The sequence below is a fragment of the Chrysemys picta genome, chromosome 18 (genome assembly GCF_011386835.1).
Source record: "Chrysemys picta bellii isolate R12L10 chromosome 18, ASM1138683v2, whole genome shotgun sequence".
In the NCBI taxonomy this organism is placed as follows: Eukaryota; Metazoa; Chordata; order Testudines; family Emydidae; genus Chrysemys; species Chrysemys picta.
Window position 1 is genome coordinate 23,731,507 of NC_088808.1, and position 24,654 is coordinate 23,756,160.

General features: G+C 37.8%; 1 protein-coding gene across 1 annotated transcript in view; it reads right to left on the bottom strand.

Annotated features, from left to right (window-relative positions):
* PSMB7 (proteasome 20S subunit beta 7) overlaps positions 1-24,654 on the bottom strand; it is a 39,545-nt gene that overhangs the window by 11,115 nt on the left and 3,776 nt on the right. The window contains exons 5-6 of the mRNA XM_005279397.4: positions 22,754-22,869; positions 7,836-7,894 (exon numbers count right to left, since the gene is read on the bottom strand). Coding sequence (XP_005279454.1) covers positions 7,836-7,894; positions 22,754-22,869 — 175 coding nt within the window. The remainder of the gene's footprint in view (positions 1-7,835; positions 7,895-22,753; positions 22,870-24,654) is intronic.

Sequence of the window (24,654 nt, forward strand, 5' to 3'; positions counted from 1 at the left end):
CTAATTTGGTTGGCTCACTTGGAAATCTCTCGGATCCAAATTCTACAGTATCTACTATAGAATTTATGTCACTGTCATCATGTTGATATATTAACACACAAGTCACTTCACCCACCACCAGAGTGTACCTACTTCTAGAGTGAACATAGCATCTATTTAAAAGGAACAGTACACTACAGCAATGAGGAATGACAGCCTATTGAAACTACCGGGCAAATATGGAGTAGACAGTAACTAACTACCCAAACTGGATCTGACCAGGGCATTGTGAACACAGCAGTTTAACCTTTAATATTAATGTCTTTGATTTTGTACATTTAAAAAAGATTGTGTTGTCTGATGTATGTTTTTGTATTATCTTGTACGTTATATATACCATGTAAACAAAATTTAAATATTTATACTATTTTAAACTTACCCTTTTCTACTGAGATCTTTTCTTCAATAAAATACACCTCTCACAGTCCTTACTCTTCTTTGTAATTACAGTATTTTCGTGTTTCATTGGTACATACACTTGCAAGCCCAGACTCATCACTACCTCCCCCCGTCTGATCTTGTACACCACACAAGTATAATAAACCATGTTAATATTTCATACCAGTGTGAAATATGCTGGAGTATCAATTCAACATCTGCTGTCTTCAGGGTACTGGAGTCCCGCAGAGACACTTTCAATTTGTAATTGAGTTCTATACTGAATTAATCAGCAGTTTATCTTTTTTAGTAAAATAATGTCTTCCCCACTAACCTGGATTTACATTAACAATTTATGCCAAATTACCTGCCAAAACAAAAACTTATAGGAACCAATGTTACTGAATAGTATCTTGGAATCGTATATTTCATTCCTTACATGAAGAGTAGTACAATACATTGTTCCAGTGGTATGAAATCTTAAATTACAAGCCTTATCTTGAGTCTGTGGGGTTTCTGGCTGCTTCTATACTCACAATAACTATGAATTAACATGAGAACAGATTTAATCCATCACTTGTGATGTTCTGATATTCAGAGTTTTTAAGGAACAGATTCTCAGAATGAAATGGACTTGTTCTGCAGTAAAAGAGCTTGATAATTCTACCACACTAAAGACTTAGTTTGATAACCTGAAATCCTCAATCTGCCTAATATTACACCACCACCCTGTAGTGACATTTTGGATCTTAGCTACCAGGGAGTAGAGAGAAAAGCAAACCAAGCACAGGAGTCATTTTAAGTAACTGTATGCCATTATACCCCATAGGAACAAAGTCCAGCAAGGACACCTCTGCCTCAGGTGAAGCACTCCATCTCATCTCACTATCACCAAAAATGTTGAAGGATGAGGGTGAAGAAAGATCAACATTTTATTTTAAAAATAAAAAGTCCTAGGCCCTCTTGTAACCCTTTTCCTCTTAAGTTTACCCAAATGCTTTAAAAACCTTGTAAGTATTCACTCATTGGAAGGGTGTCTCCTCTCTCAGCCTAGTCTAAATTCTGCTCTGACCTTATTCCAATTCAATGTTCTTTGCTCATACGGAAATTACACTCTGCCTTCAAGATTCTCACTGCAGGGGCAGCACTTAGGCATTGTACTATGTGAAATATTTCTCAATACATTTTCCCCATTCCACAGTTACAGGAAACATACAAACTAAAACAATTTAGACTGGAACATCTGCTCCTGAGAATGCATCAAAAAATAATTATCTGCCCTACATCTATCCTATGTGTGGTAAAATGTTCTCTAACATTCAGCACAGTTTGTGAATACCTTGTCTACATTATCGCGTACAAACTTTGTGTTACCTCTGCAAAGGTAAGGAAATTGTTTCCTTTGCCATGCAGCAGGGTCCAATTTAAAGTAAAGAATGGATGAATTTAGACAAGATTCCTGTATCTGGAAACAGTCAGTATATAGAACAAAGAAGTGTTTTGGGTATCAGTGGTAACTCAGAAGGAAATCACCCTTAGGCAGTTTTATTATCTGACTTCCGTTTGGAAATTGTGCTTTGATAAATGAAAAGAGCATATATTAAGAACTCCTCTCCAGTAATCCCAGCCATTTAAGAGCATATCTCACTGCCAAGTAGTAGGATACATTTAAAATTAACTTCATATTTCCAGTTTTTCATAAGTTCCATAATGGAAATCAATTCTTCATGACAGTCCATGCAAGGAGTTAAGAACAGAACCTGTCCAATGTGTCAAACAGGAATTGAGTTAACATGTTTAAATAATTTTAGTTTAAAAGTAGGAAACAGCATGATATAACTCCTGAAAATAAGGTTTGTCTGACACTAGTCTGTGCAGAGATACACAGTTCCGAAGGATAGAGTAGTACAGTCACAATGGAAATACCAAATCTGTACTAACGTGAGCTCTAGCAATAAGAGGCAGTAAAGACGTTTACTAACAGCCTAATCTCTTGTCACTGTGTAATGAAATAAACAGGTACACAGGGCACACATTTTAAGCACTTCTTTTTGTGCAGGGAGTCAGATTTTTAATTTTGTTCTGTTTTGTTTACTTAAGCTCTGTTTGACACCAACAGGAATTCAAGTATCTCAGGCAGGCTCTTCAGCTTAACTCTGATAGTCTTGCTTGATCTCTATTGTCTGCTGTCTGAGTGCAGCCAAGAAACTTCCCAGCAAGTGGTCACCTTCCCATGGAGTCATTAAACCTCTGAATGTCAGCTGGTGGGATTAGCCGGCAGACTTCCACACCTGAGCCCTATGGCAGGGACACAGACGTTTTGATCAACCATCACTAATGAATACAGAATTCATATGCAGCTTGTCATTGCTCTTGAGCATCGAGTCACACAGATGCAATCGAAATAAGACTGATGAGACTACTACTGTTGATGAAGATTAGAGTTTTGACAGTCAAAAAATAACCCAGTATTATTGTCAGTAGTTAGTAAAAACAAATATTCAGCTACATATTGCTACACCCATGTTTTCCCCCTAATAATGTTTAATGGAAGAACATGGCATGCTTTCACAATGGTGCGGAACTATGCCTTTTAAGTATTTTTATTTAAATAGAAAAAATTGCAGTAAAGCCCTCCTTCTTAGAATATCAATGACTTTACATAAGCCCATTAAGACTCATCTGCCTTTGAGGAAGATAATATCCCCTTCTTACAGATGGGGAAACTGATGCACAGAGCCACTGGCTTCCAGGAGCCTCAATGATCAACAGCAGAGCCAGAAATAGCACCAAGGTCTCCTGTGGATTAACCAACAGTCCATGGTCTGCGCTGTCCTGTACAGTAACACTCTTTTAAAGAAGGGGAATATGGTCAGGAGAATGGGTGGAAGGAAAAAAAGAGAAATTTTGTCCATGGGCTTCAGAAAGCTCTCCTTCCCCCTAGGTAAAATGTCTGCATTTACTACTCAAACAAATGTTAGACTGCACGATCAAAAATACTGCACGTTCTCATATTTTTAGAATGATCCATTTCAAATTCAATTATTTAAATCCTGCATTTCCTCCCCACACACTTATTTTTCTATTTGTCCTCTGATCCTGAACACTTCACACATCTTTACTAAATTTCCCTGCAATCATGGTTTTCTATGACTTCTGCTGGTCATCTTTCCAGAGTCTTCTTATTTTGCCTTCTCTTTTTATTGGTTTGATGAAATATGGAAGACAAAGCAGAAGCATGAACAGCCTGTATCTTTGCTTAGTTAAACATGAAGCTTTTGTCAGGTGATTGAGAAATACAGGCGCACACAGCTGTATTTTAATCAAGTACCGTAATTTTCTTCCCTAAACCTACAAAAACTTTTCTTTCGTGAGAGGCAGCGACAGTCACCAACATTTATATTATTAAAGGTCTTTTCCCCTCAAATATCACTAGGAATCCAATCTCCACAAGGATACAGACAACTCAAAAGCTCCAGCAGCTAATATTATAGGCAGAATTTATCCTAGTTCAGGATGGTTGCCATCTCTCTTGATATGGATTTTTGAACAGCACAAACCATTAATGTACTTAAAAAAACTGAATGCAGTTTTTAACACCCTGTGGTACTCCACAAAAAGGAAAAACTGACTAAGCTCACAACACCGTATTAGCTATGCTGTTCTTCCACTTATATTATTTAAGGTAGATCTGTAGCTACCCACATGACAAATTAATATTGTTCTATAGCAGTCAGGTGCTTGGCATCACATTTTGAAACATCTACAGGCCTTCAGGGCTGAAAGTGTTCACTTCTTCAGCAATCTATAACAGTTCCTCTAGAGGCCAGCACTTGGTTCACAATGAAACATGACTCCATAAATCAGACTGCAGAAGTAGCACTTGTGTACGTCACTCTCCATCTTAGCAGTTTCGCTGAAGGATGTTGGGTAGAGATCACCTCTCAGCATTGCAACCAGAGAAAGACCATCACAGCTGGCATTGACAAAGCATGTGCTACTCAAAACTGAAGACACACTAAGTCTATGAAAAAAAACACATCCTGCTGGTGTTAGCATGCCTCAGGCAGTGGGAGAAGCTTCAGCAACTCATCTTCAAAAGGCAGAGAGCCAGGGCTCTAGAAACCTGCAAAAATTGGCTAAGCCTGCAGTCTTCATTTCTTTAAGTTGAGCATCTTCAAAGTCTACAATTCTAACTGTAGGGCACAGCAGCTGCCACTGCAGATTTGATCCTCTCCGCTTTTGGCAGCTCTCAACTTGAAATTCTAGCAAAAGAATTTTTCCAAGTTCCTATTATTGCCTGTCATGGGTTTATAAATATTGTGCACTATCTGCTGTGGCACGGCTCTCCTGGGACGCCAGTGCATGCCAAAAGCATAACAGAATGAAAAACAGTTCCTGTTCTTCAAATAAATGCTAATTTTGTTAACTGTGCTCACACGATGTGTTTGGTGATCAGCTTCAATAGTACAGAATATATATCAGAGGGAAAAAAGCTGATTGTCTTTTCCAGCAGTATTCAGCTGCTACTTTCATTAAGGTTGTTTAATTAGATTCCAGATGCTAATTTGCAAGTCGATACCAGAGGGTGCAGGACAGTTTGCCTTTGAATCATTTTCTGTGATGTGATGGTCTTGCAGCACGCTACTACCTTTCAGTAGCCCTAGCAAGATACTCTGACAATTAATGCAAAAGCAAGCAGGATTGATCTTGACAGAAAAATATGAATCTACTACCCAGTTTTAAAGAATTAATCTCCAGGAATTTTAAATTTCTCACCATTGCAATGTGTTTTAGCAATTGACAATTTTTATGTCCATACCACATAATACAAAGATGGGCTGCACGGATAGGATTTTGTTTACTCCTTTCGATAGAACTATCGTTAATATTTACTTTGGGTTTTTTTTAATCTTGTTGAACTTCCCACTGTGTACAGTAACCTAATTTTCAGTGTTCAAAAATGTAGAATTAACAGTTAGACTTTTAACCTGTTAGCCATAGTAGAAAAGTGGAGAAGAATTTAAGTCTTAAAAAAAGTCCAATTGAGTCTTCTCAGTTAGCTCTCAGCTATATTAGATTGTTCTGATGTGTTATATCACTATTTTAATTAGAAGAACACCCAGTAAACATAAAACCAGTCTTAAATTATATGCTAGTCTTGAGACTACATATCAATTTCAATAAATTGATAGACTACATTTCTACATGCTTGATACAATAGTGAATTTCTCCTGCCATTTAAGGTTGTGTATGAAGCCAATTTAATTAGGCTGACCTTTTTAAGTAAAAAAATTAGAAGTTTACCAGTTTTTTGATGATTTAAAAAAAAAATATGTTACACTCAAAAATGGCTTAAAAAAACAAGGATCTTGATAACTAATCGAAAATGAGATTTAAGGTTTTCTTTTCAAGAAGGCGAAAAATTATGCTATTGAATTTTAAGAAGGGATTGTGCAGTAGCTATTGTTCCTAAGGATTTTAGGCCTTGTTGTCAATTTAGGCTGCACATGTTAAAAATACAGAGTTACACAGGAAACTGGACAGAGTCAAAAATGTGATGTGTCACTCTCACAATGGTTTGCCTTACACCGGCGGAGACTCAACCGTTACTTGATATTTAATGGATTTTTCTGTTAGTCGTACAACCTTCATGCTATTTAAATGAAGGAGTGAGTTTGAGTGCCTAATTGAAAATATTCCAAATTCTGACAACATTGCTTATGCATTCTACACACTAAACAAAGTCCTGTCTCATGAGGTGCTCTCTGCAGCACAGCAGCTTTGCAATCTTGATCTTGTTTGTTATCAAAACTTAAACTATTTTAACAGAACTAGAACTACTTCATATGTAACGTTCTCGGAAGAGTCTCTCTAAGAGAGATTTGAAAAGTGATCCATTTATTGCCCATTGTGTAATCTTTTAACAAATTTAACAACTGGAAAAGCGCTCACTACTAATTTTTAATCAATTGTTAATCCACATGAAGTTACTCCATAAGAAAATTTAACAGAATAAACCAATGCACTTAAAATTGTAAATTTAAATAACTTCAGATAGGAATTCAGTGGCATTATGGGCTCACGCTGCTTAATACAATTGCATAAAGACTTAAGAAATTGGTCTATAGCAGAGATGCAACACAGATTAGTGAAATCTGAAGACATTTATTGCAGTTACTCAACTTTCCGTTTTGCCACCATGTGATTCAGTTAAACACTAAATACCTTAAAATAATGTTATAGCTATCTTTGATGTTCCAATGACAATTATGAAAAACTAAATGTTAATGTCATTTTTAATCTACTTCAAACTTTCAATTTTGTATTCAATTCTCATTTTTTTTCTTTAACATGTAGAATTATTAATCAATTGCAACTAGAAGAAGCAAGCATTCAAGGAAAGTTTGAAGAGATTAATATGGTTTAAAGGAGGCCTTGACACATTTTACCAGATATAGTCAGAGGAAGCGTCTTAATTCTTTTAATTTTATTTTCATCAATAGTGTATCTACAGACAACTGTGGATTTTTCACCTTTTTAGGTAAACAGTTATTGAACAATAACTGGTTTTTAAAAATCCTAGTATACCTTATATTCTATATACGTGTGAAGAAATGCTATACATAAATAAAAACAATGCAATGGATGTGTTCATAAACCGATATAATGAGAATGGACCATCTTATTCTGGCACATAATGTATCAAAAACTTGATCATGGTACCACGGCTTACAGCCTTTACTCTTAAATTATTACGGTTGCACAGTAACATGCATTTATAGATTTTTCAAGTTTGGTACAGACCATCAGCAAAATAACTTATAAATGTTCTGATATCTTTTAGGTAGATCCTGAAGATTGGAATACAGTTATTCGAATGGCGACAGCCAACTTGAAATCCAGTCAGTTTCAAAAAATGCGTGAAAGGTAGTTTCAGGCACTGGCTTCTGCCAATTTTTGTGGTTTTATAATCACATTTTCCTTTCTTTAAAAGAATGTGAAAGACATACAATGAGGGGGGAGGATGAGGAAATGACTATACAGGGGAAAGAGTGAAACAGATTATACAAGGACTCTCATAAAACTAAAGTAAACTGTAAACAGAATTATTTCTCCTCTAATCTTTCACCTACATCAATCATAAAAGCTTTTGTAAGAACCGATTAAAGAAATTACAGACAGAAGTATTGGGATTTGTAAGTTGGCTTTGTCCATTTGAATTTTTTGACAGCTCTCCAATGAGCCAGAATACTATTGGGTGACATTGGGAGCAGGAGGGTTCCTTTTTTTTTTTTTTTTTAAACTAAAGCAACATTCATTCAATATTAGCATCAAAGCCATTCAATGTATGTCAGTGTTTTGAGAATTACTGAAAGAAGAAATACTAAATTAAAAAACCCCAAAATATTCCTTACCTCCATGTCTGGTTTGAATTTATCTTCAAATACTGCCATTGCTGCCAATGATCCAGAACCTACGATAATAAAGTGAAGACATTTATTTCAATTTTGACGCAGCTGTAACATAACTGCTGAATTTCTGTAGAGTATTTTTAGAAGAAAACAAGAGAATGTCAATAAAACTGCAACACACCACAAACCTGACTTAAGCTCATTAAAATACTGACCCTTATTTTACCACATACCATTTAAACGTCTGTTCTCGTGACAGGTGACACTTACTTGAGTCCCAAATTTACCTCTAGTCCATATAGACTTGGTGTGGTCCTATTTTTATTAGTGTACATTATTTACAGTAAAATGCTGAAGTATGAAAACAAGGTTATAGAAAGTGAGTTAAATGAATGCCAGAGTGTATATTTTCTGTCCCACTCCTGTGCCTTGCCAGGTTGCAGGGTGTAACACTAAATACCAAGACACTTAGAAAGAATAGATTGTTTTAACGAGCTGCCCTGGGATAGTCACCTTGACACATGGAGACAAGTGTACCAGCAATGGCAATAGCTGCTGCCACCAGGTTATGTTCCACATTTACTATCATCAGTTTATTAGGCAGCATTTATTTTGAGCCATTATTTTTACTTTGTACTTTGAAGAGTAACAGGAAATAGACAAAATGACAAATTCGGAGCCAAGAATTTAATATCACGTCTCTGATCCATTCAAAGATTGCAACAGAACCCCGCTTTTCCTGAAGCAATGTAATTGCAGGCTTTGCCCATAAATATGCACTTCCTACCCATGGACAAAAGACAGCTCAGCACTATTTGAAATTTTAGACTTGCTTTGTTCAGAGAAGAGTGGCTCTTTAGGAAGACATCATCTTGTCTGTACATGGCCCTGACAATATTTCAGGACGCTCTACTTTTGGAGAGTGAATAAAGTTATCTACAATTTTTTACTCCAATTAAAGATTTTTTTGGCATTTATTACTTTGTAAAGTGTTTTGCATAGCACTCTCTGTTTAGCTGGGTCACACAGAAAGCTGTCTTTTCTATTTAAAATGATTTGTGGACATCGCTTGACCAGCTCAATGGTTTAGCAAAAGAAAGAGACAGCGATTAAACCGTTTCAAATGAGGTGTCCTGCTGATTTTATCCAGTCTGCTGAATGTATAATGAAAAAGGAGAAGCTGACAGGGACACTGTTGAGGAAATACAGACTACCTTATTTGAACCATTTAAGGAGGTCCAATTATAGATCAAATTTAAAGGGTAGAAACAGCAGATTTACAGACACAAATCAATGAACATGGTAATCCCAATGAATATGACAGATATTCCTGTTACAGAATATTGCTGTGGTTGAGGATCATTACCTTTACAGTACCAAATACATCACATCTAAAAACAGTAGGATGCTCCAAGTGTGTACTTGTATTACAAGCAATGACTATTCATTTAGGCCTTGGAGCAATATGTGATTCCATTTTTTAACAGTTAAAACTGGAAACGAAAAGAATTTGAGGGACTGGCAGCAGCAGAACCATATAAACAGATGTTGTCAACAGACAAAACACCAAACAAAAGAAATTTCACTGACTCTCTAACCAAGGGCAAAATCACTTGTGTTCTGGAATAGATATGGGACCCTGTGTATAAAGGAAGATGCAAAAACAAAGCTAGTCTAAGTGAAATTATATGGAAAAGCAATTCTAACTAGAGAGTTAAAGAGCCACATGGGGGATGCATCCCAAAACTATAAGTGCCTCCTTAATTCAGGTAAGGCCCTCTGCAAGCAGGATGGGAAGCCTACTGAAAATACTAGAAACCAGTATTTTAGAACTGCTTATACTAGGATCTAGGTATCTTTCACATGATTAACAGTACGACTGCACAAAATATAAAGTTTCCAGAATATAAGTGTAAAAGTAATCATTTCAAAGACTAGATTATTGTTCTTAAGTAATAACCACATAAGAGAAAAATTTATATTTCTTCATTTTCTAAAACTTCTGTTAATGCTCTCCCATTTTATATACCTTTCTTTTGTACACACACTTCTTATGTACACCAGTGGATGCTCTTAGAGAAGAGGATAGATAGCTTTCCCAACCATCCACTTATTCTACATAGCACTTGTGTTGTTCTCTCCTCATTAGAATGGTTTTTCCTTATGAGCAATAATCTCAAACAAAGCACAAATGGAATAGATGTAGTCTTCCACTCCACCAGTTGCTTGGTGAAAAGAGATCCCAAGGACAAAATCCTAAGTGAGTTTTTAAGTCCAAAAGGTTCAGAATACCAGGACAAGAACAACGCAAACTTTTAAAGAAAGGAAAGTCTCTAGTGTATAAAAAACGTATATAACATAATAAAACAATGTACAATTTAAATATGCCTTAGAGTTGCCCCTTATTTATACTGGTCAAGATAAAAAATAAGTATTAGATTTGAAATTCAAATTAAATAATAAATTTAGTTTATCCCACACAAAAGGAAGCTTTCAAAGAGGTGCTGAAAGCCTGTTAAATTCTGAGACCTGTATTTTTACATTAGTTAAGCTACATACATCCACAAACAAAGGAGGTCTATGAAGGTGCTAACAAAACTAATAAAAATACAGAACAGAGCTTGGAGCAGGAGTGCAATGTTTCTCTACAAGTTCTGAATTGTACGTCTTGAGTTTGTAAATCCCGAGTATGTGTTTTATATTTACAATACAGCTTTATTGCCTCACATTTAAAGAAAAGTGCCCTGACAGGAGGCTTACTGCACAGCCCAACATTCTGTACAGGAACAGAGTTCAAGTCTTCTGAGGATTCATGGATTTTTGAATGATGGAGCTCAACAGGGACTTTGGGTAACATCTGAAATTTATAAATGGTATTTTTATGCTTATACTTGCAACCCAAGAATATGGATGCATTTTTAGAAGAGTAAGTAAATACATTTTATTATTCTGCATTCCTCTAATAATCCAAATACTTGACAACACTGATGTGAGGTACTTTGGAGAGTGAGCTTGATCCATTCACACTAAAATGTATATCAATTGAAACCGTTTGGCAAAAACGGCTTAAATTCTTGTGTACAAGATGATGAATTCAGCCATTACATGAGATGTTTGGCTGTGTATACAGCTGCAGACCTGACAGAACGCCAGCTATGGACAGTTGCTTCCAAGTACAGCTGTAGAACTTCACTATCAAACACCAACTTCCCAGTGGCTGTCAAATGTATGATCCAAACAAATCCACAATGTTCCAGGTATTTTGGATGCCTTGGGAAAGTTATATATTATGACTGGCAATCAGGCAATAAAAATCCATGGAACTAAGTGAAAGCTGGACATCCGATTTTTCTCATTGCAATGCCCATTGAAATCATAGAAAAACCAAGGTCCTAAGGGACTGTGGATAGCCTATTTGTGTGTGGGAACCAAAAACTGTTCTCTTATTTATGTATTCTATAGCCACCGAACATTAATTTCTAACAAGCATGCAGAAAGAAGTTAAATATTTTCTAACACTAATGCTTGAAGAGATGTAAAAATCCTAACATTGCAAAATATAATCCATTACTGTCTATTAGTTAGGGAAAAAAACACAATTACTAAAAAAGAGACCAGGTAGGAGAAGTAATATCATTAGTGGACCAATTTCTGACAAAATGAAAGATATTACCTCACCCGCCTTGTGTCTCTCATATCCTGGAAGCAACAGGGCTACAACACTGCAAATTACTAGAAATTCTGATGAGAACTTTAAACATGGGTCAAATTGGGCCAGCTCATAGCAACAGAGTGAACCAGTGCGCTTCTCTGGTGGCTGCCCCTGGTGCTTGAGATTCTAAGCTTTAATTTTTAAAAGTTTCTAGCCCTCGTATTTGAAAAATAACCTTTAAATGTGAAACAAATGTAACTGGTATAGTGATGTTTGCAAGTATCCTTAAACAATAGCTCTAACAGAGATGGGAACGGCACCTACTCAGCTCAATGTAATAATGCTACAGACTGTTGATCTTATCTTTAAGCTAAGTTAACCACTGATTAAAGTATGAAATTACAAGCTAATCATATTATAAACATCAGAACAATCTACTGGTAAGTGGCATTTCACTTTGGCATCGGAAGAGGGCAGGCCAGGGGTGTAAAGGAAAACACTTCATTTTCTCTCCAATAAAACTGCGGTCTTTAAAGAATTAGAGACAGATTTTTCAAAAATTTTCAACACCCAGGAGCTGTCACTGGGGAAAGTTGTAAGCTGCTGGCAGATGAGTACTTTTAAAAGACTGCCTACTTCAAGCAGGTGCTCAAATGGCAGCTGCAATGGGGTGTCCACCCCACACTTGCCCTGAAGGGGTTAATGGAGACCAGATGGGCCAATTAACCTAGTAGGCTGAAGACTGAGAAGAGAGCCCTAATTAGGAGAAGCTCACCTGTGTGGGAACCAGTGGGGTTTCTATAAAGCCAGGTAGGTAATCTGCAATCACTCCCTGGGAGAAGGGAGATATGTTTGGAAGCTATAGAGACAAGTAGCTCATGGTTGCTCCCTGGGACGAGGGAGTAGAAAGGCTGGCAAACCCCTTGGGGGGGGGATGCTGGCGTGGGAAGCAGCCCAGAGAGTAAGTGGCAAGGTTGGGGACTGAACAGACCTTGGCTGCATGTTCTAGGTCCCTGGATTGGAACCAAGAGTAGCAGGTAGGCCCAGGCTCCCCCACCCAGCACTGGGGAAGTGGCACCGGCAGGGCAGTGACGGGAAGCCTGGGTCACTGTGTAAATGACAGACTGTGAAGGACTAAATCCCGGAAGGGAAAACGTACAGTGACCTGGACATAAGGCTGAGTCATGAAGAGGCAGCAGCAGCTTGTGAAGCGTGAAGGGGCTGCAGACCAGAAGAGAGAGACTGAGTAATAGTGTGCAACCGCGGGAAGGGGCATCAGCCTTGCAGAGCTAATCTCCAAATGGCCAGGAGGAGGCGCCATCCATGCGGTGAGTGGAATGCCCCATCACAGGAGTCATTAGACACACCTTCTTATGAAAATCTGGCCATAAAAACTAAAAGGACTAGGGGCAAATTTCTAAATACACACTTAACACAATGGCACAAAGGGAAAACCAGCATCAGTTATATGTTTGCCAACTGTAACGGCAACTTGGATATGTGGAATTCATCTGGAAAGGTACTCCGACTTTATATAGATAGCATCCGATATAAAACACCAGCAGCTGAGATTCAACCTCACTGATTAATCAAAAGCATAGCTGTTCAATTATAATAATTAATATCTCAAAGCCACTGAAAGGATTAATAAAGCACTGTCATACTTGGTAATTCAATGAATTGTTTATTTAATCTCTAACTAATCTCACAGTCAACATAATAATCACATTACATATTTGCTTTAGGTATGTTTAACAGCATCTCTTTCCTCAGCTCAACACAGACACAAACACCTCTTCTTAAAAGTGATTTGAAAGCTGCATAATTACCATGCTTAATTAATAAAACAATCTTCTAATGAAGAACAAGTTTTTCAAAAGTGCATTGTCTGATCCATTTTAAAGACCCACACACTTCCAGATATGTAGACATTAGAAGCACAGCTTCAGTCAGAAAGCTTCATTATATTAAACTAGTTTTTATTCCTATGATCAATTTAAGAACTGTAAAAACTCAGTAAACATCAAAAAATACAAGAGTATAGCACTTCCAATGATCTGTCAGCCCTAAAACACAGTTAACCTTGCACATGTTTTCTGTAAGCATCATTTTAGGAAGATGCTTCTTAAAGAATTAGTAATTAACCTAACAACTAAACAAGTAACACTGTAAATTGCTAGACATGTTGAAACATACAAATAAAATTTTAAACTAAGATTTGAGAGGTTAAAATCTGTACTAAAATTTTTTATTCTGGTAATTACTATGGACATGTGACCTAACATTTGCGGTCAAAACAGATTAATTTTTAAAACTGCTTTATGGAATCTGGCATTCCATTAGGATCTGCCACTAGGTTAAGAAATAATAAGTGTATGGACTCTTGTTGTAATGGAATTTTATGCTAGAATTGCCCTGTCCTTTACATAATTTAGGAGTTTTCAAATTGTCTTAGCAGTTAACTTTCATTTTAAAATTTTAGTATTTGCACTAAAAAAATCCAGATGTTGTAAGTGATTTCCCCCACGCCTCCTGTTTCATAATTAACTGCAATGGCTTTTTAAAATCAGCTTACTGGATCTTTTGTAGCAGAACTTTCACTGCAGAGAACTTCCTAGTGCTTAACAGCAGTCCATTTTCAGCTCCCAAGGACCTGTTTGCTACCTCAGTCTGCCACTCTGGAGGAGGTATTCAGCGTTGAGAGAGTAACATTTAGAACTTTCTAATCCATCAGTGTCAGGGCTCACTGACAAGGCACTTATTCACACACACTCATTGTTATTCAATTTGCTGCTCATTCTAGGTAAAAATTCAGTGCTCTCCACAGCCCCATCGATTGGGATCATTTTTCAATCTGGTTCCTGGCTCAGCGGCCTAGTCTCTCGGTGGTACTGCTTGCTCCGCAGGCCGACATTGCCAATGCATGAAGAGCTGATTTATGAATATAAAACAATGTTGGTACCAAGGGACTAAGTTCAGCCACTAGAGACCACTGGAATATATCTTACTGCTTCCGAAAGCTGAACTACAGACTTCAAGCAGTTTAATTTTATGCATGTATTTCATTATAAGTCTTGGCTAGAAGCTTTCCTAGACAAGCCAAGCAATCAGACAATCTTGCATCGTTTGCTGAAATCCAAATTTGTTCTTTGTCAGCATAAACAGTTTAATTTGCTGCTTTCACTCCTGAATAAGCACTGAGTTTCTTTTAAACCCTTTGCAAAGGAAGACACTCTGTATTCATCCACAAAAGTACTTTCACCACTCACTACAGAAAAATCCATTTAGCCCTTATATAAAACGTACCAGTTAATTTGTACTAATTTGTCATTTGAAAACATTCTTTGGCGTTAAATGTGACAACTTACATTTTTTTTTAAATTAGGAGTTAAATAAACAACAACTAAAAACCCCTTAAGTTCCAGATGCATCTGTAAAGAGAAGGGTATAGCCATCTCCATTACAAATACTATTCACTTCTGACTGAACCAACCCCTATAAAATGGAACCGATTTGTAAACCATACAATGTACGTACCTGTTCTAGGTACTGAGCAACCAGCTGAAGCAGCGTAAACTTGGTTTCAAACACAAAGCATGCGAAGACAGATTCATACTGTGCCATTTTTCAAATACTGATAACTGTCTTTGGTTTGTAACGAGGTATCAAAGTTCCAGCCCGTAACTCCAGCTTAGCCCCCATCAGCCATATAATTACCACTACTCTTGACTTTCTCTCTCTCCTGCTTAAAGGCAGCCCAGCCCAAACCAATCAAATCTACCATTTCCTGCCAAAAACCTTGTATCCCACCACCACTTCTTTCTGCAGGTCACAACAGCACCGCAATCTCTAGATGTTATTTAAACATTGCTACTATACAAGCTTTAACCAAATTTTTTTTAATTAAGCATGGAACCTGTCTGCACAATGTGGACTGGACAGGGGGTAGAAACCGCACATTTGGTGTTCATTATGGCAGGATACACGCTGTTCTTTGGATTACTTTTGCTTATGCTTTGAAATAAACAAAAGATCTGGTACATCAGAAACAAGTTTAAGCAAAAGAGAACTAAAATGGCTAGAACAGTATGTTTATTTTCTTTAGTCAGAATCTGTGACCCGTCTAGAGAAGTATCAGACTTGAATGCTTTTTAAAGCAAAAGTTCCAAAAGAAACCATATAGATAAAAACTGATTGAATTCCTACACCACCGGTTCACTAATCAATCACTACCTATTTGCATTATGAAGTAATTTATGGTTTTATATTTGGTAATGTATTGGTTTTAGAGCACATTATAAAATACAAAACCAAATTAATATTAATATTTTAATTCTATCAAGAGTTAGAGTACATCATGACATCACATATAATACAACTGTTTCATTAATTTTATATGCTAAGTAAACAATTTACCAGTTTCTAAGGTAATGGCACCATCTATTGGTCTAATACCATTTTAGCAGAATATCTGTAAATTAATCAGAATTCACATTACAAACCGCACAATCCTGTTAATTTACTGTTTTACTTTAACAACCTAAAAGGCATTTAAAACCCTAATTGCGACAGGATGTGTGTTCTAAATAGGGATGTGTTAGATGTTAGGTTTTTTTTTAATGCATTCTTTGTTTAATATATTAAATCAGTTCTTAAAGGCCATAGTCTTTCAAGCAATTACCTTGTAAATGGATGTGTATATATCTCAGGCACTAATGAGAAACCATTCTCAGTAATGTTTGAGAGAGGCATCCGAAGGAAAGCTTTTGTAAGTTGCCTAAAATCAGCTTATATAAAGGAGTTTAGAATGTATCTAGTTTTCACTCACATGGAAGAAAAACAAAATTAAAATTACACAAAAGTAATAATGAATTGTAGTGTTCTCATGATCACATTGAGAAGAATTTGGAGACACAAAGACACACTCTGCAGACACCAGAAATGTTTTTATAATCCAGTCAATAAAAGACAGACTTTCTTCTACCTGTGTTCTTCAGTTCTAACAAATTAAGTAGAATGCTACAATGCCAATAAAAATAGCCCTATTATTTCTGCGAATTCAGTAGAGAATAGCATGGGGGAGAGGAAAGAGGATGGCATGAGGGTCAAATGGATTGGTAAAGAGGAGCTCAATTAACCACAATCCCTAGTAAACATCCATTTTATTAGCCCATCTATTCACTAACGTGGCATTCTGCAGAATGGGCAAATTATAATTGAGAAACTGATGGATGCATATTAGGTGGCAGAGGGAGAGGCACGTTTTGGGGTAAATATCCTAAAGTGTTATAACACCTCATCCTGGACAGGGGTACCACCCCAGACCTCCAGGGAAATATCAGTGATCCATTGATTTGGTTGTCCATGTTTTAGAGAAGCACTCTTTTGGCCACTGAGGTCTGAGTCCGCAGCAACAAAAAAGCCATCCCGTTTCCAGACACAGTTGTTGTGGAAGCCAATTTTAAAATATTCTAGCTAGATGGAAGTTTTTACTGAAAAGGTCCTTTAAAACTTTGAAGAATATGCCATTGAGTATTTTATATGATTGATCTGAGGAGTCTGACGAGAAAAGCCTGTGTAGAGGGCAATGAGTAACCTAATTTTAATTTCAGTTCAACTTTCTCCATCTTAGAATGACAGTAACCATACTAGAGACAAGGACAAATTTAAATACTGTAAATCGGGGTGTCAAACTCCTGGCCGGCAGGACGGATCAGCCCACTCAATATATTTATGTGGCCTTGCACATTACATTCAGATTCTGCAGAACCTACACTTTCATTTAAAAGAAAAGCCCTCAAACTCCAAAATAAGGCCAAGAATCAAACTATGCAAAGGTTGACTTCCTGAGTCTGCAGACAACCTGAAATAATGGCTCTAGCAATGACAACATCCCCAGCCACATTAATTTCAGATGAGCATTAACTATATAGCCCAATCATGACACTGTACAAATTTGCATTTCATTACATATTTAAATTGCAGTCTGATAGACAATAAGGATGAAAACTTTTAGTTACTGGCTAGAAGCCATATTTTCTATATTTGAACTTTGTGCAAACCTCCTATTAACATTACTCAGTGTCTGGTGTGGGTGCAGGGGACTAAGTAGTCCTAAATTTATTCCACAGACCATAATTCAAAATAGAATTCAGCACTTCCCAAAGAATGAGTTTGACACTCCTGCTATAAATGCTCACTTAGGAGAAAGAATGGGTGAAATGCTGAGATTTCTGTGGCTTTACCTTCAACTATATTTTCATGCTATTTTCCTTCCCGTAACAAAACTACAAAGGTTATAGCCATTACGGCTCACTTGCAAGTCCCAGAGCTTGTTAAATACTACAGGATTCTGAACACAGGGGTCCTCTGGACATGTCTGAATAATTAAAAAATTGATCACTATACCTAGAGATAAAAATCTTATCTGGATGACTTGGATAGACATCTCAAGGCTTCCTTGAGGGGGCATAATGTTTATTCTGTAAGTTAGTATTCCCAAATTGTCAAATACCTTAGTTTCCAGATAACTGTTTCTTTAAAAATAATTCTAGTCGTATTAAAAACTTGTAGAGGATAAATTGGCAAGTTCACACTCTGTTTCACTTTTACCAATGCTCCTGCAAGAAGCATCACCAAGCCAAGAGCTGGAGATAAGCATTCATTTACAACTTGGAGGCTAAGTCTGCCTAACAAAGAAGAGTTAATTAATAGCGAATTAAGAGAACGCTATCTACAAGGAATCTATCGAATAAGTTTTAAAATGATTCCTCTGACTAGCCAGGATGCAATAACTGGAGTGGGGATATCAAGTAATCACAGTAATTTAAAATGACCAAAAAAGTGACCATAGATGAGCACTCAGTATAGAAATGGTAATGGAGGGTCAATTTCTACTACCATGGCAGAATACACTTTGCTTGCATTACCTATTATTTGATTATATAATCCAGGGGGCCAGAGTGCACCTGAGTGCAAATCAGTAACTTATCAAGTAGCCCACACCCAAATTCACCTTTAAAAGAACATAAAGTTCAAATATATCTTCAATAGTCACATGTGTTATGTGGGGAAATAAAGATAACTGTGACTATACAGGGGGAATAATGGGGAAATAAAGCACTAGCAACTACACCAATAAACTAATTGAAAAATAGAGTTCTTCTCTCATCTATTTCAGATGCAGCAATCTGAAGTATTGCAACAGTACAGAATTTCCAGGCATACGGGTGAATTTTAAGTTGACAGTGTCCCTTTAACATGGCTAGAAGAGATAACAGGTTCCTGAGTGATATGCTCCATTTTAATCTTCTCAGCTGAAAATGGTATCTCTTCCATATTAACGAGGAGTGCTTGAAGTCACTGTCTAACTTTATGGAAGTCATGTATGACCCTCTCATCACTACCACTGGCTGGTACAATCCTTTTTGGGCAAAAGTTTGGTTGCCCTTATAAGCATCTGAAGAGCCCAAATCTTGCCATCAGATTACTTTTCTTCATAATTCCATTATTCAGGATTTTGCTTTAGCTTCTCTAATACTAAATAGTCATTTGTTGTAATTCCTACTATTTTAACAGTGGAGTGTAACACAATATCTGTGAATGCCCTAAGTTCCCAAGTTGAATTGGAACATTCCATAGATGGCAGCATTTTTCACAAGTCTTTAGATTTTGAAGCATCACAGAATTCAAACTTGGATACCCGAGGAAGTTTTCATTTTACTTGACTGTTCAAGCATTTGTCTTCAGAGAAAGAGGTTAAATCAAAATAAGCAATATTAAATATGAAAAAAGAGCATTCCTCCAGGTTCTTTTTAGACATGAAGTGCAAACACTGGTTAAGAGAGAGAATGACAAGCTCCTCAGAACAGAGTCAATGAACAAAGGTTAGAGCAGAATATAGATTCTGTATTCTGTGATAACATAGTGACCTCCTAGTATACTCACTGGAGACATTTATATTTTGTTCAGCAACTGTATTTAAGGAGGTCTGAAAGTTAGAGGATGATACACTCAAGTTCCTTTTTATGGTTTGCACTGATGCTTTTTGCTAGTGAGCAAAACTGAGGAGTTGCAAGGGTAATAACCTCTGCACTTGCCTCCTACCTCTAGGATGGAGAGTCAAAGAATGGGACCAGTATTTTTTCTTTTTAAAAGAAAAGACGGGCACAATTCAGCCAAGGTGCACAATGATTTGTGTTCTGCAACTGCAAAGACAACAGAGGATATCTAAGGGTATGTCTATGCTGCAATTCAACACCCGTGGCTAACCCGTGCCTGCTGACATAGGCACATGCGGCTTAGGCTATGGGGCTGTTTAACTGCAGTGTAGATATTCAGGCTTGGGCTGGAGCCCAGGCTCTGGGACTCCACGGGGAGGGGATGGTGGCAAAGCAGCGGGGGAGAGGGTCCCAGAGCCCAGGCCCAAAACCACAATTAAATAGCCCTGTAGCCTTAGTCAGCTGACACAGGCCAGCCCTGGGTGTTTATCTGCAGCATAGACATACCCTAAAAGCCAGGAGGATGTGCTCTAATGGCAAGGGCTGTCGATAGGTGGCCCAGATTTTCCTGGATTCCAATCATATCTGAGCAACTGCGTAATCGTAGGAAATTCATCTGACTCCACTATGGTACACCCCCCCCCTTCCAATAAATAAAACAGCTGTAAAACAGAAAAAGCAACAACTTCTCGGATAACCAGGTGCTGAACCAAGCAGGGCTTTTCTAGGCTTTGTAAAAAAGGATACAAGGACTGGATGGCAAAATGCCTATAAAATAAATATTTTGCTATACATCCCTTGAACTTTACTTCTATTTGGTCTCCAAGATGCAATGGTACTTGATTCTTAAAACTCAGGACACAAAATTGTTATTTATAGTTCCCATTTTTAGTGTTACATTCATTAGTTCAAAATGAAATGAAATAGATAGAGGGTTTCTGACTTTCAATTTTTTTTCTTGGTATACTTCTCCCTCCCTCTCTAAAGCCATGGATTCTTGAGGGTGATCTTTCAGGTCTACAAGCCCCTCAAACATTCTGAGCACACAGGCGCTGTCACTGGGTGTGCACTGGCCATTTAAGGCAGACTGAAGATGAAGCATGACCCAATCCTGGCTCAGTGTGGAACATGGGCCTTCTGGGAGATCTAGTCTCCAGAGGGATCCTGGGAATTGTAGGGTATTGAAATGCATGCTTTCTACCAAGAGAGATTGGGAAGCAGTCCAGGAGAGGGTATGGACAAGGGCTGGCACAGGCCTGGGAGAAGAGAGAGGAGTTCTGGGAAGGGGTAAAGCCTGAGAAGGAGAAAGCATGAGGTAATACAGTAATGATGTGGATAGCAGGCCTGCTGCTGGCACCTGTTTAGGGACCCACACTGGGGCTTCCAGCAAGGGTGGGAAGAAGTGCCCTGCTTCATTCTCTGTTATCAACAGGGTGAGAGTTGTGGTCCTGGGAAGGAACTGCTTAGACTGGGGAGGATCAAGAGACTGGTAATCTTTTGACAATGGGGTAGAAGATAGAGCTTGGAGAGGGCCAAAGAATGGCATTATATTTCGTTTGGACTTTTCTGGCTACCCTAGAACAGGGGTTCTCAAACTGGGGGTTGTGACCCCTCAGGGGATCGCAAGGTTAAGTGCAGGTTATGAGCCATCAGCCTCCACCCCCAAACTCTGTTCCATCTCCAGCATTTGTAATTGTGTTAAATATAAAAAACATGTTTTTAATTTGGGGGGGAGGGGAGTCACACTCAGAGACTTGCTGTGTGAAAGAGGTCACCAGTACAAAAGCTTGAGAACCAGTGCCCAAGAAGGAGAGAACATTTGCTTGGTCAGAGGGCTACATTACAAGAAACCCCCACGCTCACCAACCTATCCACCAAAACCTCGAATCTCTGCACCAGCCAAAGGGAGACACTGACTCGTAAAGGGAAATGGAAGCCTGGATGATGGGATGCCAGACTAGGTAAGTGATCTTATTAGAGCCCAGCAAATCTGCGGATATCCGCTTTATATCCATAGCTGTGGATATCTGCTGACCGTGTTTGAGGATGGCGGATTGGATGCAGATACAAAGTTTGTATCCATGTAGGGCTCTACTTATTATAGACACTTTCAGTGTATGTTTTATAAAAGCCTATTAAGTCTTTGCTTTCATTTGGTCCTTGATGCTTTATAAGATTTGATATTTAAATAGATACTGCACAAGGTAAGAGATGAGGAGCAGACAGCCAAGGAGTGAAAATCTATGGGGAAAGTGGGTTTCGAAGAGCAACGATATTAGGTCACACAAAGAGGGATTTTGTTCTAGGTGCAGAGCTGCATGAAAAAATGAGAAGTTATAATGGCCAGAGTGTGAGGAGATGTATGATATTTGAATAAAGTCGACTTCACCAGCCTTACCGGTCATTTTCCCAATAACTAAACAGCTTAAAGTAATTATGAGGACTCATCTAAAATGCAATTAAATGTATATCATTCTCTTCAGACTACAGCGGTTGCAGAAAAATACTATAAAAGGGTGGAATATACAGCAGGATTGAAGCGTCTCAAAACGGTAACAGTTAAATGACTTGAGGTGGCAGTCTATAAGGCCAATTACTGACACCAGAACTTACAGTGAACACTAAAGGGAGGGACTGCTTGAGAATTTGTTCCTTACCAGTCAGAAACTTACATTAAACAAACTTTTATCCTATCAAGACGCAGAAGGCTACACAGGGATCACTTCACTAACCACTGAAATGCAGCCACTTCTCTGGAGTGGAATACAATTGCTATTTTGCAGTGTAGAAACACTTCACAAAGATTTCAGACACTGAGTGAGGCATGTTTACTCCACTGAAACCACCAGTGAAACAAACATGAGAAAGAATGTAGTTACCCAAGCTGGAATTTGGGCAAGACACAAGATTAGTAACCCAACTCTTACAAATAGAGCCATGGATTCTTTACTTCAAATGGCCAGTAAACAGGAAGAACAGTAGAGATTCTAGGAGTCAAGTCTGTTGAGGAATCCATGTAGCACATTATCTAACACCAGCTCTTCTACAACTCACCATATTTTTTTTGGCATGAGAATCTACAGAAGTGTTTTTGAAATGTAAAAAGGAAGGAACGGAACCATCAGTATCTTAGAGGCGCCTTCTTAATTCTGAACTCCTGACACCACTTATGAACCACAGAATTCAAATGTGTCAGAAATACAAGCACAAGCATTTCAGTTAGCAAGCAGTTTTGCAACACTCTTCTGAAGTAAAGCAACATTACTCACCCATAGTAACATAGGGCAATTTGTCAGTTGATCCATGGGGATAGATGCTGTAAAGGTGGGGTCCAGAGACATCTACTCCCCCTAAAACCAGAGCAGCACCAATGTAACCTTGATACCTGTTGAACAAAGTACAAACATGAATTTAGACATTGATAACACATGCATTCTAAAAATTAAAGTACTTTTTCATTATTATAACAGGTTATTATTATGAAAAAGGTTATTATATATTATTATAACAGGTTCATAGAATCAATCATAGAATATCAGGGTTGGAAGGGACCTCAAGAGGTCATCTAGTCCAACCCCCTGCTCAAAGCAGGACCAATTCCCAACTAAATCATCCCAGCCAGGGCTCTGTCAAGCCGGGCTTTAAAAATCTCCAAGGAAGGAGACTCCACCACCTCCCTAGGTAACGCATTCCAGTGCTTCACCACCCTCCTAGTGAAATAGTGTTTCCTAATATCCAACATGGACTTCCCCCACTGCAACTTGAGACCAAGGCTGTTTCTCCATGCATATCTAAATGTATATCTTTCAAAAACGTGCCAGTCCTATTAGCCAATATTAAATACAGACCCCTTATTTGGTCTAGTTAATCTGTCCTTTTTTAAAACATCATTATACAAAGAAAATAACTGTTTGGCTACCTATCAGGAGCACTTTACAAATGTTAGCAATATGTGATCATTTGAATTAAGAAAAATTAACTCTAGGGTATAGAAAGGTACTGTAGTATTAAACCGCCATTGCCTGAAACTGGAGAATTAAAATGTTCAGCTGCAGGAAATGTGCTGGATCTCTTGAATGGCACACTTGTTGTGCTAGAGCATTACTATCCTGTACACGCCCTTCTTTCTTTACTAGAAAGAGAAGCCAAAAAGTTAACTTTTCCAGGTCTTACTTGAAGTATCTTATTCCTGCATTTGAAACAGGTTTTTATTTTAATAGAAAGTTTTAAAATGTATGCCCTCCTCCACCTCCATTTTTAGTCTTTGGTTGGTCCAAATATCTGGATTGCTTTTAATGACTGTCACATGACAGCCCATTGGGGCAGCCAAGCTGACCAACAGCAAGCTGCCAACCTGATGACCTGAATTAACTGTAACTCATCCCGACTCCAGAGCACTTGGTTACATGGAATGGTTTTTGGTTTGTTTTCCCCCCCCCCTTCTTCCATCTCAGACTTTAATTTTCTGGGAACTTTCCTGATTGCTGGAAACATTTATTTTTAATCACATACACATACTTCACTCTTTCACCTTCCACCCAGACATAATTTACTTATGCAAAACACTGTATTAAAATAACATTGGCATGGTTAAAAAAGGGATGGAGAACATGCCCTCAATCTCTTTCGCCTGGAAAAACTGGTAATGTGGATTAAATACCCACTCACATAAAACAATGCTTGATTCTGATGGCAAACCCATCAATTGAAACTATCTTAGGATGATTGCCCTACAATTTCAAAGTCAAACATTATATTTCCTTTGCATGTCTCCCTCCCTCCCTTTCCCCAAACAATAACCAGAAAGTCTTTGGCATACTGGCCACGTGGAAAATCTGAGGACACTAGCCTAAAGAAATAGTCAATATCAAAGTGACAATGGATGTATTGATTGAATTAATTTTAAATGAAATAAAAACACGTTTTAAATTTAAATGAAGATGCTGCAGAATTCCCAGTCGTTGGCAAAATGGTTCCTCATACTCTGACTCCTTGCTGCATAATTTAGATCCAGTTTACTAGGGCTGGTTGTACAGTTGTGAGGAAGGTTACAGCAAAGAGAGAAAACATTAAGATCTGGAAAGTTGTACTTCATAAATTTGTTTAGAAGAATGTAGCAAGTGTCAGTTGAGGGGACTGGACTATATAAGTCAAGAATAAGTTTCTATTA